At 48.1% G+C, this 17,101-nt stretch overlaps 1 protein-coding gene across 1 annotated transcript in view; it reads right to left on the reverse strand.

The window, feature by feature from the left end:
• INSC (INSC spindle orientation adaptor protein) overlaps positions 1–17,101 on the reverse strand; it is a 120,416-nt gene that overhangs the window by 15,289 nt on the left and 88,026 nt on the right. The window contains exons 9-10 of the mRNA XM_036098629.2: positions 10,243–10,414; positions 6,112–6,290 (exon numbers count right to left, since the gene is read on the reverse strand). Of these exons, the coding sequence (XP_035954522.2) occupies positions 6,112–6,290; positions 10,243–10,414 (351 nt within the window). The remainder of the gene's footprint in view (positions 1–6,111; positions 6,291–10,242; positions 10,415–17,101) is intronic.

Here is a 17,101-nt window from a genome sequence, read left to right on the forward strand (position 1 = left end):
GCCCACTTTCAGACACTGACCCTCCTGCCTCATTCTATAAGAACCCTTGTAAACTCAAAGTGGATGAAAGACCTCAATGTGAGACAGGAATCCATCAAAATCCTAGAGAACATAGGCAGTAAACTCTTTGACATCGCTCACAGCAACTTCTTTCAAGATACATCTCCAAAAGCTAGTGAAACAAAAGCAAAAATGAACTTTTGGGACTTCATCAAGATAAAAAGCTTCTGCACAGCAAAGGAAACGGTCAACAAAACAAAGAGGCAACCCACAGAATGGGAGAAGATATTTGCAAATGACACTACAGATAAAGGGCTGGTATCCAAGATCTATAAAGAACTTCTCAAACTCAACACCCAAAAAACAAATAATCAAGTCAAAAAGTGGGCAGAAGATATGAAAAGACACTTCTCTGAAGAAGACATACAAATGGCTAACAGACACATGAAAAAATGTTCATCATCATTAGCCATCAGGGAAATCCAAATCAAAACCACACTGAGATACCACCTTACACCAGTTAGAATGGCAAAAATGGGCAGGGAAAGAAACAACAAATGTTGGAGAGGTTGTGGAGAAAGGGGAACCCTCTTACACTGTTGGTGGGAATGTAAGTTGGTACAGCCACTTTGGAAAACAGTGTGGAGGTTCCTCAAAAATTTAAAAATAGAGCTACCCTATGAACCCAGCAATTGCACTACTGGGTATTTACCCCAAAGACACAGATGTAGTGAAAAGAAGGGCCATATGCACCCCAATGTTCATAGCAGCAATGTCCACAATAGCCAAACTGTGGAAAGAGCCGAGATGCCCTTCAACAGACAAATGGATAAAGAAGATGTGGTCCATATATACAATGGAATATTACTCAGCCATCAGAAAGGATGAATACCCAACTTTTACATCAGCATGGATGGGACTGGAGGAAATTATGCTAAGTGAAATAAGTCAAGCAGAGAAAGTCAATTATCATATAGTTTCACTTATTTGTGGAACGTAAGGAATAGCATGGAGGACATCAGGAGAAGGAAGGGAAAAATGGGGGGGGGGAATTGGAGGGAGAGATGAACCATGAGAGACTATGGACTCTGAGAAACAAACAGGGTTTTGGGGGGGGGAGGGGGGATTGGTTAGCCCGGTGATGGGTATTAAGGAGGGCACATACTGCATGGAGCACTGGGTGTTATATGAAAACAATGGATCATGGATCACCACATCAAAAACCAATGATGTATTGTATGGTGACTAATATAATAAAATTAAAAAAAAAAAAGGAACCCTTGTGGTAACGTTAGACCCACATTGATAATCCAGGGTAATAGTCCTTTATCAAGATCCTTAATTTAATCATACCCAAAAATCCCTTTGACCACATAAAGTAGGACACAGATTTGGGGGATTAGGTTGTGGACCTCTTTGAGGGGGGAGGTCATTATTTGGTCTACAACAGGAAATAAATGCATAAGATGATTCATAAGACAGTTATGAGCATTCAGTGAGCTAATTTTTTTTTTAAGATTTTATTTATTTTATTTCAGAGAGAGAGAGTGAGAGAGAGAGAGCATGGGGGGGGGGAGTGGGAGAGAGAGAAGCAGACTCCCCACTGAGCAGGGAGCCTGATGCAGGGCTCGATCCCAGGACCCTGGGATCATGACCTGAGCTGAAGGCAGACGCTTAACCAACTGAGCCACCCAGGCATCCCATCAGTGAGCTAATGTTTTGTCAAGTACCCAGAACATTTGTTAAACAAAGTGAGTATAACTTCCTTCTGGGAAACAGAGCCTGAAAGTATCCAGAGCTTGAAAGATTATGTCAAGGAGTCCCAACCAATGCAACGCCCATTGTTGCCAAATGTGCTGTTAATGGGAAATCATTCCTGAAGGAAGGCGAGATCCCAGAGCCCTTCCCAGCAGAGAACCCAAAAAAAACTCTGTGCTCATTACCTCTGTGGCATTTTGGAATCACTTTTCCTTGGGCTTCCCAAAGACTGACTGCCTTAGAAAAATTAAGGTGAGTAACAAATTGGCCAGAATAGCAGGGGACCTCCCATGTCACTGATTCAAGAAGAAATGCCCCATGTGGTCAGAAGGAAGTTGGCGAAGTCTTTTGATGTCAGCACACACACAGAGAAAAAGGTTTACTCCGTGCTGGCCCAGGGCAGGTGCCCCTGGAACGCTTGTCTGCAACTGATCCCAAGGCATTAACCAGGCTTGTCTCACATCCTCCGCAACGTCTGCCTGTGATCCCACTCTGACTCTATCTCTGTCCCTTTCATTTTCTATATTGTAAACTAACATTTTCTATATTGTGAACTAGGAAGACCATACTGTAAAAAAAATCAAGTGAGGATTATCCCAAATAGAAGCAGGTGCACTCATATGATAGAATTTACAACACAGAAAATCTAAGATGCATTTAATGAAAAGTTATGATTGCTTTTATGCTCTGCAGTAATTAGGACAAAAAGGCCAACATTTCATATGACTGTGATTAGAATTAATCTTTAATTGCTAGATGGAATATTTAGATTTCTACCATCACTGTGTTAACTCTCTAAAAGCTAGAGCAACAATGTCAACAGCAGCCAGCAAAATCTCTTTCAGCCTCTAGGGGGCGCCCAGTGCTCTTCTCTGTCCTGCCGTCTTCCCTCCTTACCATTTTTTCTATCAAAAAAACAGGCAAGACAAGGACATTGGCCTGAAGAATTAAGGGCTCTGAGAGAGGAAGGATGTGGTCTCTTTGAACACGCTTTCTTCCCCAAGGCCAGGGAGGCAAGGCGGTGCAAGGTGCAGCCTCCGCTTCTCTCTACTGAGCCGCTCACTCCATCTGCTAGGCGTGGTCAGGGACCTGGGAGCTGGGGGCTGAGCAGGCATGGAGACCAGGAGAGCCTGCCTAGGCCTGAGACAAGCACACTGCTCGCACTCTCAGGAACTTGGATCTTCCAGGCCCAGCCTGCCCTCCACACTACCAGAGAGCCAAGACAGGAGGGCTGGGATTTGGACTCAGGAGAGAGAGTCAAATGCCATACCACGGCCTTGGATGTAGGTCCCAGGCTGTTGGTGAACTAGGCCACAGGACTGTCCCTCGGATTGCATCGAGGTTGGGATGTGCGCCTCACAGGATCAGAGAACGGGTAAATGCCAGACCACGTGCTCTGTGCTTAGTTTTCCCTTGGCTCTGTTAGAGGGGTTTCTGGGGCAGATCAGGACTGGGTGTTGCAATCCTGGTTGACAGTCTTTATCAACAACCCCCCGACCCTAACCCACACACACAACTTGCATATACCCATACACAGACTGGAACAACACACGCATCGCCTCACACCACACGACACTCACCACCCCCACATCACCTCCATGTCCAATTGGCCCCACCCTCCTTCCCCAAAGCTGACATTCCCATCTCAGTCCCATCCCAGTCCCTGGTTCTATCACAGACCCCAGCCCCATTCACCACTGAGTATCTGCTTTGCTTCAACTACTTTATGAGCATTCTGCCATCTAATCATCATCATGACACGAGGAGGGAGGAAAGAGATTATCCCCATTACACCAATGAGGAAACCTGTGGCTCAGAGAAGTTAAGTGATTTGTCTAAGGTCACACAGCTAGGAAATGGCAGAGCCAGGATTTGAAGTCGGCTCTGTCTGAACCCAAAGCCTGTGCTGTTTCTACTACGTCATGTGTGTCACATAGGTATATAGAAGGGTTTTATGGAGTATAGAGGGCTTTTGCAACGTGAGTCAAAATTATAATCCCTATTAACTGGCATTTCTGATAATGGACTCCTGATGATGGTATTCACGGTGAGTTTTCAGAAATGCCACAAAATCTGAACATTCTAAAATACCAACCATGCAATATGTGTTTTCATGGGAAGCGTATACCTGTACCCTCCACCTTTATGAAAGCGATTATTTCTGAAAGGACATAAAAAGTCATGCTCAGTGAAAGCCTCTGTGGTGGCCTAGACAAGATAACTGGGTCCCTGTCACCCTAGGTTGTCACTGCCTTAAGGCAGAGCAGAGGTGAGGCCGCCCCTTTCCCACCACCTCAGGTCATGGCTGCGGCTGGACGCCCTGGGCAGCATGCCTCCTAGAACACACTTCCTCGGAATGAAAACTCAGGCCACGCAGATGTCTGGTGAGGCAGGGGGTTCCGGATGCGCGACCACATCCAGCTCCCCCCAGATTAGCGGGGGGGGGGGTGGAAGAGCACGGACCCAAGGTAGCCCTCACCCCTGTCTACATCCCAATGGTGGGTACGAGATAGGCACCACAATCAAGGCTTTTGTCAGGCAAATGAAGGGAATTCAGCTTGCTGGGGTGACAGGGCTTCTCACTGCGATGTCCATGCGGAGGTGGACGAAATAGAGATCCAAGACCCAGCGGCTCCGCACAGCCCTGGCGTCACTGGCAGATGCATTACCGGAAGCCTCGCGGCATTTAATTTCCTAAGTGTTTGAGGGGGCGGTGAGCACTTCAGAGCCTAATTCATCTTCGTTGTCTTCATTACAGAGAGCTCTCGGATCACTTTAATCCTCCCCCTGCCACAGCAAAGAGCCATTTGTTTCTTTAATGGGTGCGTTTTCACCAGCTAAGTGGTTGCTCTGAGTCACGGCAGTAGGTGGGCAGAAGGTGAAGCTGTCCTGAGGCTGGAGGGGGTGGGGTGGACGTGCCAGGCCCAGACTTGGGGGGAAGGGGCGAGGGAGGAGCAGGGAGAGGAAGAGAGAGGGAGGGAGGGGGGTGATGGGGTAGGGGTCGGCGGAGAGAGAATGGCAGGAAAACTCTGGACTCCAGATTCAGAAGGAACTGCCCCCTGCATAGTTTGACCACATTCTCTCCTGGCCCTGACCCCCTCCTTCCGAGGAATCCATGAGGTTTCAGGAGGGGGCTGGTCACTCCTCATGATACAAAAGGGGTCTCTGCCCATAGAGCTACAGGATGTCTGAGCTGGAAGAGACCATGCCCATTTTACAGATAAGGAAATTCCAGTCTGGAGGTTTCCCCATTCCCGGCTGTGTGCCACACATTTGTATTCATTCGTTTATTTCATTCTCATTTCAACTTAGTGAAGTATGTTGTATTCAACCCCATGTGCAGATGAGGAAAGTGAGGCTCAGAGTGAATTGCCTCCAAGGTACATGATTAGAAAAGCATAGAAGCTTCTTTTTTTCCCCCCTCCTCAGAGGAATAAACTGCATGAAATAACGAGAAAGGAATAAATATCATTAGAAAAGTCAACACTGCATTGTGAGATGTGGCCTCCAGGAAAAGGAGGCGATGCCAGAGAGCTGGAGCCATCAGGGAAGGCTTTCCAGAAGTTTCTGGGGTAGGGGTCGAACAGGAAGAGCTGTGGCAGTTTCGACTAGGTGTTGGGGCTGGGAGAAACAGAGGCTGGAGCTAAGAGGCAGACAGGGAAGGCGGAGTTCGGTTGGAGGCTGGGGGGATCATTAGCTCAGGCACCTGGTGGAATTTACAGAGGCCTAACACCCACCTGACCCACCACCCACACCCCTTGGTAAGGAAATGGGAGGCTGAGTATGGCAGAGGTGGGACAGGATAGAATTCTATAACCTCAGAGCTCAAGGCTCTGGAAATCCCCCTCATTCAATGTTTTCAAACACGTTTAGCAGTAAACCCTTTTTCCCCCAAACAAAACTTTATGTGGAACTCAAATATACAAAATCATTGAGACTGAGAGAGGGGTTGAGGCCCTGAATCAAGGCTCCACTCCAACCTCTGCTTTTATGGAGGCAGAGAAGGGAAGAAACTCTCTGCAGGGAACAATGTCAGACCAGGACACAGAATTCTAGAGGAGGTCCAGGGCCCTTCCCGTGGTGTCTCTGCTCCTGGGAGGTGCTGGTGTAAATGGACATAGAGGAAGGCCCTGTAGTGGTTGGGATGGAAAAGTGAGGTAGAGAGTGGGCTCATGAAGACGCTCCAAGGGCAACGAGGCATGTTGAGAACATTCTCCTTGACCTAGAGTGTGACTAACAGGTCTGACTGTGTGCTGCCTGGCCAGGTAGTCTCCCCAGAACCTTCGCCCTGGCCTCCTGACCTCTGTCTTCACAGCTGCAGGCTCTGTGCCTGCTCCCCTCGGGACTGCTCACCTGATCCCGGGTATAAGGCGTATCCACTCTCTGCTTGTCGCTGCAAGCTTCCAGGAGGACACGGATGGCATTCAGCTGTAGAAGCATCTCGCAGGCCATCGTGTCAAAGAAGGTGATGTTGGCAAGGGCCGCAGAAGCCAGCAGGAAGACTTCCCCAGACGAGGCCTCTTGGCACAGTTCTGGATGGTGAAGAAGAAGACATCATCCTCCCTGGCTGTGCTCCCATATCCGTTATCTCATTCGGTTCCCGCAAGAGCTCTGGGAGAAGGTCTGGGCAGGTGTTATAATGCCCGTTTTAGAGGTGAGGAAAGCAGTTGCCAGAGAGGGAAATTTATCTGTCTACCTAAGTGGCAGATCTGGGATTTGAATCCTGGTGTATGACTTCTATTTACTCCTGTGTCCGTTTACTCCTTAACAGAGAGAGCACCGCATGTCCAGTACTGCTGGTGTCTTGGGATGGCCTGGCAAACAATACAGATCAGGGCTTTGCCCCTGGTAAGTTTACATCCTACTAGTAGGCGAGAGAAAATGAGCTTTTAAAAAACTGAATAAGATTATTGCAAATTCTAATGTGAGGGAGAAAATGAACAAGTGCTAAGAGAATAACTAAAGGCTCAGTGGGGTGCTTAAGGAAGGTCTCCCTAGGAATGCAACAGCTAAGACTTTAAGGAGAAAATGGGACAATCGTGGGAATACTTGGGGAAGAACACATTTTAGGCCAAAGGAACAGCAGCACGTACAAAAGCCCTGAAGCAGGAAAGAGCTCCCAGTCCATCTGTGTCTCCAGCAATGTACACTGGACTGCTCCTGAATTTGCCTTAAGAAAGAGGCTGAAGTTAAAACATAAGGACTCAGCCTTTCCGGCTGCCAAAAGCAGAGCTTCAGGATTTCCTTTGGTCCCAAGAAAAGGGTCATATGGCTGCAGAAAATGCCTACACCAAGCCCTGGGATGTCAGGCTCTTCCTTTCTGCTCCTAGTGGCCATGACCCAGACCTAACCAGAGTCCCCCACCTTACCATCTGCGAGTGATGAATCTGATGGGTCTTTACAGAGGAGAGACTGTCCCCCAATCCCTGTAATCCTCCACCATTTAACACATTTCCCCATGTGTTCCCACTTGACCCTGAATGACCTCCTGCCTCAGGAGGAGGCATGCCGGCCACCCATTCTAGTGGACGGAACTTCTGACCCTCAGCTCCAACTTGAGCACCATTCAAGGTGCTACCTGGGTCCAGGTGCTCTCCTACTGATCACACCTCTATGAAAACACAGAGAGAAACCACACTTCAGGAAAATGCTCCCAGGAAGAGTTGAGCTATGTGCAATCCTGATCCCTAATCTTGGCCTCCAGACAAAGAATCTATACTTCCAGTTTCTAACATTGAAGCTGGCACCTCTTGGCCCTTTGAGTGAATTCAGTTACTGGCCCCGACCTAAACAGGGACAGAAAACATTAGTTGGGCCACCTGCTGTGTGCCTTGCTCTGAGCACTCTTAAGGTAGAAAAGGGTCGCCTCCACTTGCAGGTGTAGAAGCCGAGGCCCAGAGAAGCTAGTAACTGCAGCAACACTCCCATTTACTGAGTGTTTACTCTGTGCGAGGCACTGCTCTATATCCTTGACCTCCTGAAGCCATTCCAGCCTCACCACAATCCAACTTTCTATCACAATTTTATAGCTGTAGAACTGAGGATTCAAATATGAAGCAATTTTCCCCAAATTGAGGCATTGGGGATTATGGGTCATTGTTACACTCTAGACTCAAACGCAGGTCTGCCCGATCTCGGTCCCCATTCTTTCTGTGTCCCGGGTTGCCTCTTGTCACCAGGCCTCTTTGATTTTGTCCCAGTGGTTCTCCTGCAGATTTCGCTTTCAGGGAGGCAATGTCTGTCCCTGGGCAGCCCTGTGCCCCTCAGCCCAGGTGGGACCAACTAAGCAACTCGGCACCTTGATCTAATCCCCCAGGGCAGGGCAGCAGATTCGCCCAGGAATTAAGGATTCTATGATTGCTCTTTTCCAATGACTGCCCCCTCCTCTAATTTTGGCGAACCCCTGGGGACAAGCCAACCTCTTCCAGGCAACCTCCCTCTACCCAAAGTTTGGAGTGAGACCACAGGAGTTACTGGCCCACTTTGCCGTAAAGATTTCTTCTAGAACCAAACACCCACACTAATCCTCATGCAGTCACGGTTGCCACCAACGCAGCAATTATTAACACAACCACCTAAGTGCCTTTTAATTTGGGTGCACATTTATTGAAACTACAGTCTGAGTCACCTGGGATGCGTTAGGAAGATTAAATTGAGGATTCCAGTGACTCATTTATAAATGTTTCCAGGGAATAGCAAGAAATTGGAGGGCTATTTCCCACCAAAGAACAGAGCCCTGGCATCCTGCCCAGAAAATACATCCCATCTGCTGACTCTCAGAGCAGACTCTACAATGCATCTTCATCAGGGGGAAATAAATAAAGAAGCTCCTCTTCTTTGGGGAGAAATCCAGCCCAGGCAAAGAAGTTGGGATGGAGATATGGCAATAGGGAAAGCTTGTTTAGACTATATAGATTTGGGTATGTTTATTTAGTTTTTGCTATCATTTATACATTGGGATATTTTCAATAAAATTCAGGATTTTTGTCTTATCTTTAACAACTGGCCTTTACTACAAGGCAGCGATCAACGAGAGTTTAACAGTGACCACCACCCCACCCTTCATCAATGCACGTGCTTTTCAATTTCATGCAGGATTAAAATTTTTTTATTTTCTTCTTCCATCTGGCCCTCTTCAACCATTTATGTTTCCTGCCTGGCTCTGGCGGAGGACTGAGTATGAGACTCCTGGCATAAGTGAATCCTTACATTGTTATGTTGCCTCAAGAAGGTTCCTCAACTTCTCTAGGCCTAGGTTTCTTCTCCTATTGAGTGAGCATTTCTGGAGCTCCCTCTAGCCAAGACTTTCAAGAGTTGGCTTCTGTGTTTTCTCAACTTTGAAGAAAGGTGGATGTTGGCAAATTGAGGTATCCCAGCCTGGCCTGGGGCTGTCGCTGCCCCAGAGCCTAGAGTCAGCCATAAAGTCAGTTTAACTGATGACTCTTCTGTTCAAAGCTATTGCAGATCTGAAAATTCTAGAGCTAGAAGGACTCAAGAGAAATGGCTCCAACTTCATGTTTTCTATATTAGGAAAACTGTGAAGGGCCTGCTCAGGATTGCTGGTCAACAGCTCTTTGCTGAATGGATGAATGAAAAGACAGAAGTCCACACCTGAATGTTCTGACTCCCAATCTAGTTTCTGTGCTGTCCCTACATTAGCGCTACTCCAAATCTTCCCAGCCCTGGTTTGACGATTCCAAGAGCGAATGCTAAATTTTCTGATGAGATTAATTTTCATTCATTTTCAGTCAGACATGGGTACGGAGACGGTGGCAGAGATAGGGATAGAAGTAGAAACACACACCCTTGCCGGCACTTATGAAAGAAAGGATGTGGTTTGCAAAACAAGTTTCCTGAGGATTTTATCCAGACAAGTCCCAGCTTCTGCAGTTTTGCAAAGGGAAGCTGGAGGAAGAGAGTATTCTAGACCTCAGACTATGATTCTCCAGCCAGGAGTACATAAGTCTGAATAGGGGAATCCAGAAGAGTCGAAGCTTTCCAGGCCCCACGATGCGGGCCCAGCGGTGGCAGGCTGGCACGTACCAGGGCCTTCTGAGAAGCTGTTTGCCCCGTCATTGCTGCCACATTCGTTGGCTACAGCAGTCTGAGACTTCAGGAACAAAGCCCATCAGTCTCTCTGGTCAAGGATCTGAACCTCAAAATTCAAGGTCCTCTTCATCTCCATGGGGCTTGCCCCGGTCTCTATTCTGAAAGGTCCATTAATCCCAATGTGACCTTTAACTCAAAGAGCTTCTCAGAGGGCTGCGTGCATTTTAATAGGAGATTTGACAACAAAGCTCTTTAAAGCCTCTGATACATGAACAGTGGGATTTCAGTTAGTGTGACATCAGTGCAAGCTACATGGGGTGCAGTGAGTGTGGGTGTGTGGTGGAGGGGGGCAAGAAGGCCTCTTTGGCCCTTGCTGAAGACAACTGTGACAAGTCCCACTCACACAGCAGTCCCCTCCCGCCCAGGGTGACTCACTGATGAGAGCTGTCACAATTTCTTCCATGCTCTCCAGAAAGCTGCCGAGGTGCTGAGTAAAGGGCAGGTGTGGGGAGGTGACCTGGGCGACCACAGCCGCAGCCTCAGCCCTCGTGGCCTCTGAGTGGCTGTCATCGGTCAGGATGTCGGCCAAGCACAGAACACCATCCACCTGCAGGGGGAGAGAGGGCATGTCCCTGCACATTCCTGCTCACGACAGGAAGGAGACAGACACAAGCCCCCCACAGGGTCCAGCCCTGGATTCCCAGAACAGCCCAGGACTCTGTGTGGAGCCAGGGACAACCTGGTGGCAAGGCCCCCAGAAGGACCCCAAGTCTTGCATCTAAAGGCCGATCCTTTGGCTCCAGCAGAGATCAGTGACCTCCCATGGGCTTCTTAGATAGCAGGCACCAAGCCAAGTGCCCAGGCGCTAGCCCCTGACCATCCATCGCAGCAAAATACAGTAAAAAAGAACAGTCACTTAGAACTCCCACATCCCCGAGCTCCACCCCTGCCCCCTCTTACTTGTACCGTATGACTTGGCCGTAGTCACTTAGCCTCTCCGAGACTCTGTATCCTCATCCACCAACAGGGTGTTAGGGGTTAAGGTGATGAAGCAGGTGATGCGAATCCAGGCAAGATGCTTGACAAGTGTTGGCTCCCTCTTCCCTTCCTTGGGTTATCTCTAGGCTGAGTTCAACGTCCTTCCCTCCCCATCCCGTCCTCCACCACCCTCCCCCCTTGAAAGAGGACTGCTTCCCTAGAGGCTTGCTCCCTCTGCCCAACCAGAGAGGAATGAACCTGGGTGTGGTGGGATGGGAATGCCAGATAAAGGCTTCAGCTTCCCAGTTCTGCCCCGATCAGATTTACTTACTCATGGCACAATAATAGCTTCTGCTTGTGAAGTGTTCATCCCTCCAAGTGCAGTACGCACACCATTTACTCCTTGTCGTAAGCCTCTGAGGCCAGTATGATTAGTATCCCCATTTTACAGATGAAGAAACTGAGACACAGAAAGGTTCACTGACTTGCCCCAGATCACAAACTTTAAAACGGGTGGGTTTGGAATTTGAACCCAAATTGTCTAGCTTCAAAGCCCATGGTTTCTATCAGGACATTATACTGCCTCCTGAGAAGTCACAACTGAACTCAGACCTCCGCCTCCATCAAGGGTCAGTAGATGAGGCTTTCTGGAGAAAGGAAGAGGCGGGGTGGTGGGTAGTAACTTCTCAAAGTTAGCTCAGCAGGGCGCCCGCTGCCCCTTAGATGCCCCAGGACACCAGCCTGCCTGAGGACCCTGTCATCGAGCACCAGGAGTGGGGGGCAGGGATGAGGCCAGGGAAGAACCAGGGAGAGAGGAATTGAGGAGATGCCTGAGCCGATGCTCCCCACACCTGCCGCAGGCCCGGGGCTCCTGTCCCAACACCCTTACTTCCTGCCACTCAGCTCAAGCAGCTCTCCAGAGGTCAGTGTTTCTCTTGACTAATTACCACCACTGACTTCTGGGCCTCCCTTAAATGGCTCTTGGGAGCTGTAAGGTCCATTAGCTGTAAAAGCCTTTGGCAATCTCAGACTCAAAAAGAGGCAAATGTGGGAACAGGAGCTGGGGGAGCTGTCCACAATAAAACTCACCTGGATGTGCCTAATGAAAAAGAACAAAGAGCAGCCAGGTGGCCACTGGCAGGATTGGATTCATGCCAGATGTTTGACTAACAGGCCTTCAGAGAGGGGCCTCACTTGGGCCCAGGTAAGGAAAGGGGGCTGCTCTGGGCCTGGAAACAGGAAGCAGCTCTATTGTCAGCCTGCCAACATAAGAAAGCTCTTAGACCTGTCGGGCCTTTATCCCTTTCCCCTTCCAGCACTATCCAAGGCTACAGCTAAGGGTCTCAATTATCTGGTCTCCTCAGGCTGATCTTGGATGCAAATGGCACTGCATTCCCAAACCCGGTCGAGAATGCGGGTCAAACCTAAACCAGACCCAAACCTAGTCCCTGACACATGCTTGGAGATGGGCCACTCTGAACGCACTAGAGAGGCCAGGAGTTAATGTTCTCCGAGGGCTTGGGTCACCAAGGCCTGGACACCGAGCCTGCTTCCCAACCCAAAATGCTTCTCAGCAAACCCACCGAGTGCGATTTCCCCGAGCACGTACTATGTGCCAAGCAGAGGTAAGCCGGGTACGCAGTGAGGCAGGATACTCATCCATAAATAACCATTTTACAGCATGATTTCCAATGAAGACACTCTCTGGGGAGGCCTCTGGAAGCCTCCCTGACTTAATGCCCACACCCCAGCTTGGGGAGGTGGCCCTCAGAGCTTGGGCCCAAATATATCTGCTAACATCATTGTGTTTATCACACTGTTTCTCCAAGTGGGGTCTGAGGACTAGCTGCACCAAATTCACTGGGGGTTTGTCCAAAGCACATTCCTGGGCCCCACCCAGACCTACTCAGACTCTGGGGAGGCCTGGACTTTGCCTTTCAACAAGGTCCGCAGATGACTTTATGCATCAGCAATCTGGAGCAGCACCACTGTGATGTGATTCTGTCTCCCTTGTCTGTCTGTCCCTCCTGCCCCCCTGGACACTCTGCAAGCCTGGGTATGACAGCTCATTCACTCGTGGCTGCTCCAGGCCTTCACACATAGTAGTAGGCTTTGGGCAAATGGGGGATAAATGCAAGCAAGTAAGAGTTGGCCAAAGACTTGAAGACACACTTTAGGTGAGTAAAGGGAGAGGATGGAGGAGATATTGTGAGCAAAGGCCACTACAGGAAAGAGCAGCTCCAGAGAAACAGGCAGCTTGGGAACCTGGGTTCTACAGGTTCCTGACCCCAAGAGAGTGACTCTGACTGAGCCTGATTCCTCTTCTGCCCTTAGATTCCCCAGAGAAGAGTGTATGTGGTGTCCTGTCTATGCAACTGCCCACTGTCCTGCTTTCCTTCTAACTTGTTTTCTGTGCTTCAGATCTCTTTTGGTAACTTGTTAATTATGAAATATATCATCCCTTCAAAAGAAAAGATATGTGTATGTATTGCAAATGTATGAGGTATAAAAAATAACAAAATGAACACCTATCTGTGTATATGTATATGCCTAATATCCAGAAACTCTAATATTAGGAATAAAATAACATCAGAAAGCCCCCTGTATGCAGTTCTTGATCTCATACCTCTGATTTCCCTGTTGGATGGGCCACTACCCTGAATTTTGTGCTTATTATTCCCTGTTTTCTTTAGAGATTTATTACATGTGTACAGTTTTATAAGGTTTTGAACTTGACATAAACGGTATTATACTGTGTATAGCAATTTACTTTTTCCCCAGTCAGCATTATGTTTGGGAAACTCCTTCCTGTTCGTCCCTGTGGCTAAGGTCCATTTATTTTCACTGCTGGGTGGTATTTCATTGTATAAACTGACTGTAATTCATTTATGTATTCTCCTATCAATGATCATTTGAGTCATTTCCCAGTTTTCACTACAATATATAATAATATTCTGTAAATATTCTTCTAAGTGTCTTCTGGTGCATACATGCCAGATTCTCTAGGGGTTTCCATCAAGGAGTGGAATGACTAACTCATAGGGTCTGTACATCTTTAATTTTACTAGTATTGCCAAGTTGTTCTGCAGAACAGCTGTAGCAATTTATATTCCTATCAGTAATGTATAAACTCACTTAACTCCATATTCTTGTCAACATTTGGTACTGTCAGATTCTAAATTTTTGCCAGTTTGGTGGATGTGCAAAATTTTTATTTTAATATGCATGTCTTTACTTTCTACAATGAAGCTCAGAGTCTTTTCATGTTTCCATTTTACTTTGATTAGGTTTGGTTTTGATTTTGGTTTTTGCCATTTGGACTTCCTCTACAAATTGCCTGTTCATGTGTTTTGCTCATTTTTCTATTTGGTGGATAGTCACATTGGGCCAATTTCCTAGGCCTTTGGCTCTGATGTTACTGACCTGCCACTTAGCCTGCTGTCAGCAAGATGCCACTAGCCCAAGTTGATTTCTGTGTGCATCACCATCTCAGCAACTCCAACTCAGCCAGTTCATCACAGTGGGAGGCCCTGAAGGGACCACACCACTGAGCTCCAGGCTTCCCAGGGCCTGAACCAATTCCTGTAGCATCAGAACATGCACAGGCTCTGGAGTCACATCTACCAGGGTCTGAATCCTGCTTCTGCATCTTACTAGCTGCACAATTTTTGTACTTATTTTGAGCCTTTATCTATAAGTGGGGGTAAAAATACCCACTTCAGAGGATATTGGAAGTTAACAAAGATAATGCATGTACAATACCTGCCACATGGTGGTGCCATCATCCCACCTCTTCCCCAACTGATGGTTGCTGCCATCTCTAGATCTGCGACCCTGAGTCCTACTCACCTTTCTGTAGGCTCCTCTGGGACTGAGACCCCACTGGGAACCTCAGCCCTTTGGGTTGGGGCCCACAGGTTTTCCTACTTGTTTGGACACCTCAACTGAAGCAGCCCAGAACTAGAACTTTTAAAAGGGGAGTGACTTCTATTTCAATTCCTGACCAGCACCAATAAGATGAATAACTACAATCTCTCAGAAGAGAACAAAGAGAAAAGTAGTACAATCCATGCATCTCTTTATAGCTCATCAAACATTAATTGCACACCTACCTTGTGATGGTCCCTGAACTAGGCATTGGTACAAAGATCAATCAGGATGAAACAAGAGATGGAGAAACAAAGACAGACAGATGCATAGAGAAATAAAAGATGAGAGAGAGAGAGAGAGATCACATGTTTAAAAAGGATTTGGGGACTTGTCTGATGCAGAGCCCAGCCCCCTGGTCCCTCTCTGACTTGGCCTCTGTAACACCTCTCCCTGCTGAGAACTCTCTCCATCTTGGTGCTCTCTCCTGCCTGGGACTCCATGATACCTCATTGTGGAGGCCAATCTCCTACCTAGCTAACTACCACTTATCGTTTGCTCCTTTAGTCTGTCCTCCTTTGCATCCATCTAAGGTAGCTTACCCCAGGTGCCGCCATCAGCCCCCTTTGTACCATCTCAGTCAATAGCACCCAAGCCAAGTGGCCTCAGTGACTCACTCTGATGACCCCCAAACCTAGCTCTCCAGCCCTGACCTTTCCTGAGATCCACATCTACCTTTCCAACCTGCCACTGAATCTCTTTATGTTTACTCCCAAATTAATTTGCCTAGATATTCCACAGGCACCTCAACCCACTTCACCTAAAGGTTGAGTGGTCATCTTTCCTGTCTTCCCTCCCCACTCCCTTCTCAGATCCAGGTAAGTAGTTACCTTCTCTGTGAACACACACCTGCCTCCCCCAGACAGAGTGTCTCTGTCCTCTCAGCTGCCATACCACTCTGGTCTGATGACAACTAGAGCACTTACTGTGTCAGGCTCTCCTCATAAGTTTATATGTCCATCCCGCCCTGCACTAGATGTGAGCTGCTCTGGGCAGCTCCTGTACTGAATCTTCTCTGGTTCCCAGCACCCGGCTGAGGCCCGACACATGGCAGTTAACACAGCAGGCTGCATGGTGGGGAGACAGAGGCCTGGGGAGGGAAAAAGATCATCAAGGCCATGATGCACATTAGTGCCAGAGCCAAGACTCCCATCCTGGTCTCCTCACTCTGCCCTGTGCCCCTCTGGGTAGCCTTTGGGAAAGGCAGCGAAGGGAGAAGCTAGTGAAAGGATCAGGTCAATGAGGGCTGCTTAGCTTAGCTCCTCGGGTGGGCCCAGGAGTGGCCCAGCTTGAGGCCAGCTTCCTCAAACACTGGTCCCATTTCTGGAAAGTCTCCATCCTCAAACTACCCACTTCCCATCCCTGGACATAAACTTAATGATGCCAGGAGAACAATCTAATCAAAGCACTTCCACATCCCTAAAGAAATTGCTGTTGGAAGCACTTATATGTAATTAGCTTTTACATGGAATGGGATGGGCCTGGGCCCAAGGCCAAGCTTTCCTCATGGGAGAGCATGCAAGTGGTGGTGAGGATGGTCTGGCCCGGTCATCACCTGGGCAGCAGGGCTGATGCACCTGGAGTCTGGACACAGAGGGAGCTGGTGAATGCTGAGATTCTCCCTGAGGAGTGGGTGAAGGAGAATGAAACCCATGCAGTTGAGGAACCCAAAATATACAGTAAACATCACATCAGATTTGAGCAATGTTCTCCTACTAATTATTGGAAATGCATCATTGGTGGCTTTTATGCAAATATCTAAAGGACACTGGCGAGTACATAAAGACCCACCATATATACTGGTGCTGGACTGCTATCTTCCAGTTCCGTTCTGCATGTTTAGTTTTTAGGGAAAGGCACAAGTGTTGGTTGCTGATAAACAGAATCATGCGAATGTGCTGGTAACTCAGCCACAGGGGAGGGAGCATCACCTAAAGACCCCCAGACTTCCTCCTTCATCTTTCTGTCCACTCAGACACCTAAAGTCTGCAGGAAAAAAAAAGTGGGGACCACAAAGCAGCTGGAATTCTGCTCATGGGACCAGGCAGGACAGATCTGTTTGCCCAGGGTATAGCCAGAAGGAAAAGTCGATCGTAGAGAGGGAAGCAAAGGTCATGCCCAGGGAAGCTAAGACAAGTGTGGGGCAAGGGACAGGGCAAAGCATTAGGTGGAATAAATGAATCCATCCATCAGAAGCAAGATCTGAATGTGGGATGTGAACCAGATCAGGGCAAGGTCCAGCACAGAATCTGTGAACAATATAAGGGGTTAAAGGCTCACTTTACAAAATGAGATATTTGTTTTAAGGAGTGCTGGTAGACCGAACACCTCTGTAGAAAGCTACCGAAAGTAAAACAGGCCTCCAGGAGGATAATATTATCCCCCTTAC

The sequence above is a fragment of the Halichoerus grypus genome, chromosome 11 (assembly GCF_964656455.1).
Source record: "Halichoerus grypus chromosome 11, mHalGry1.hap1.1, whole genome shotgun sequence".
NCBI classification, from domain to species: Eukaryota; Metazoa; Chordata; class Mammalia; order Carnivora; family Phocidae; genus Halichoerus; species Halichoerus grypus.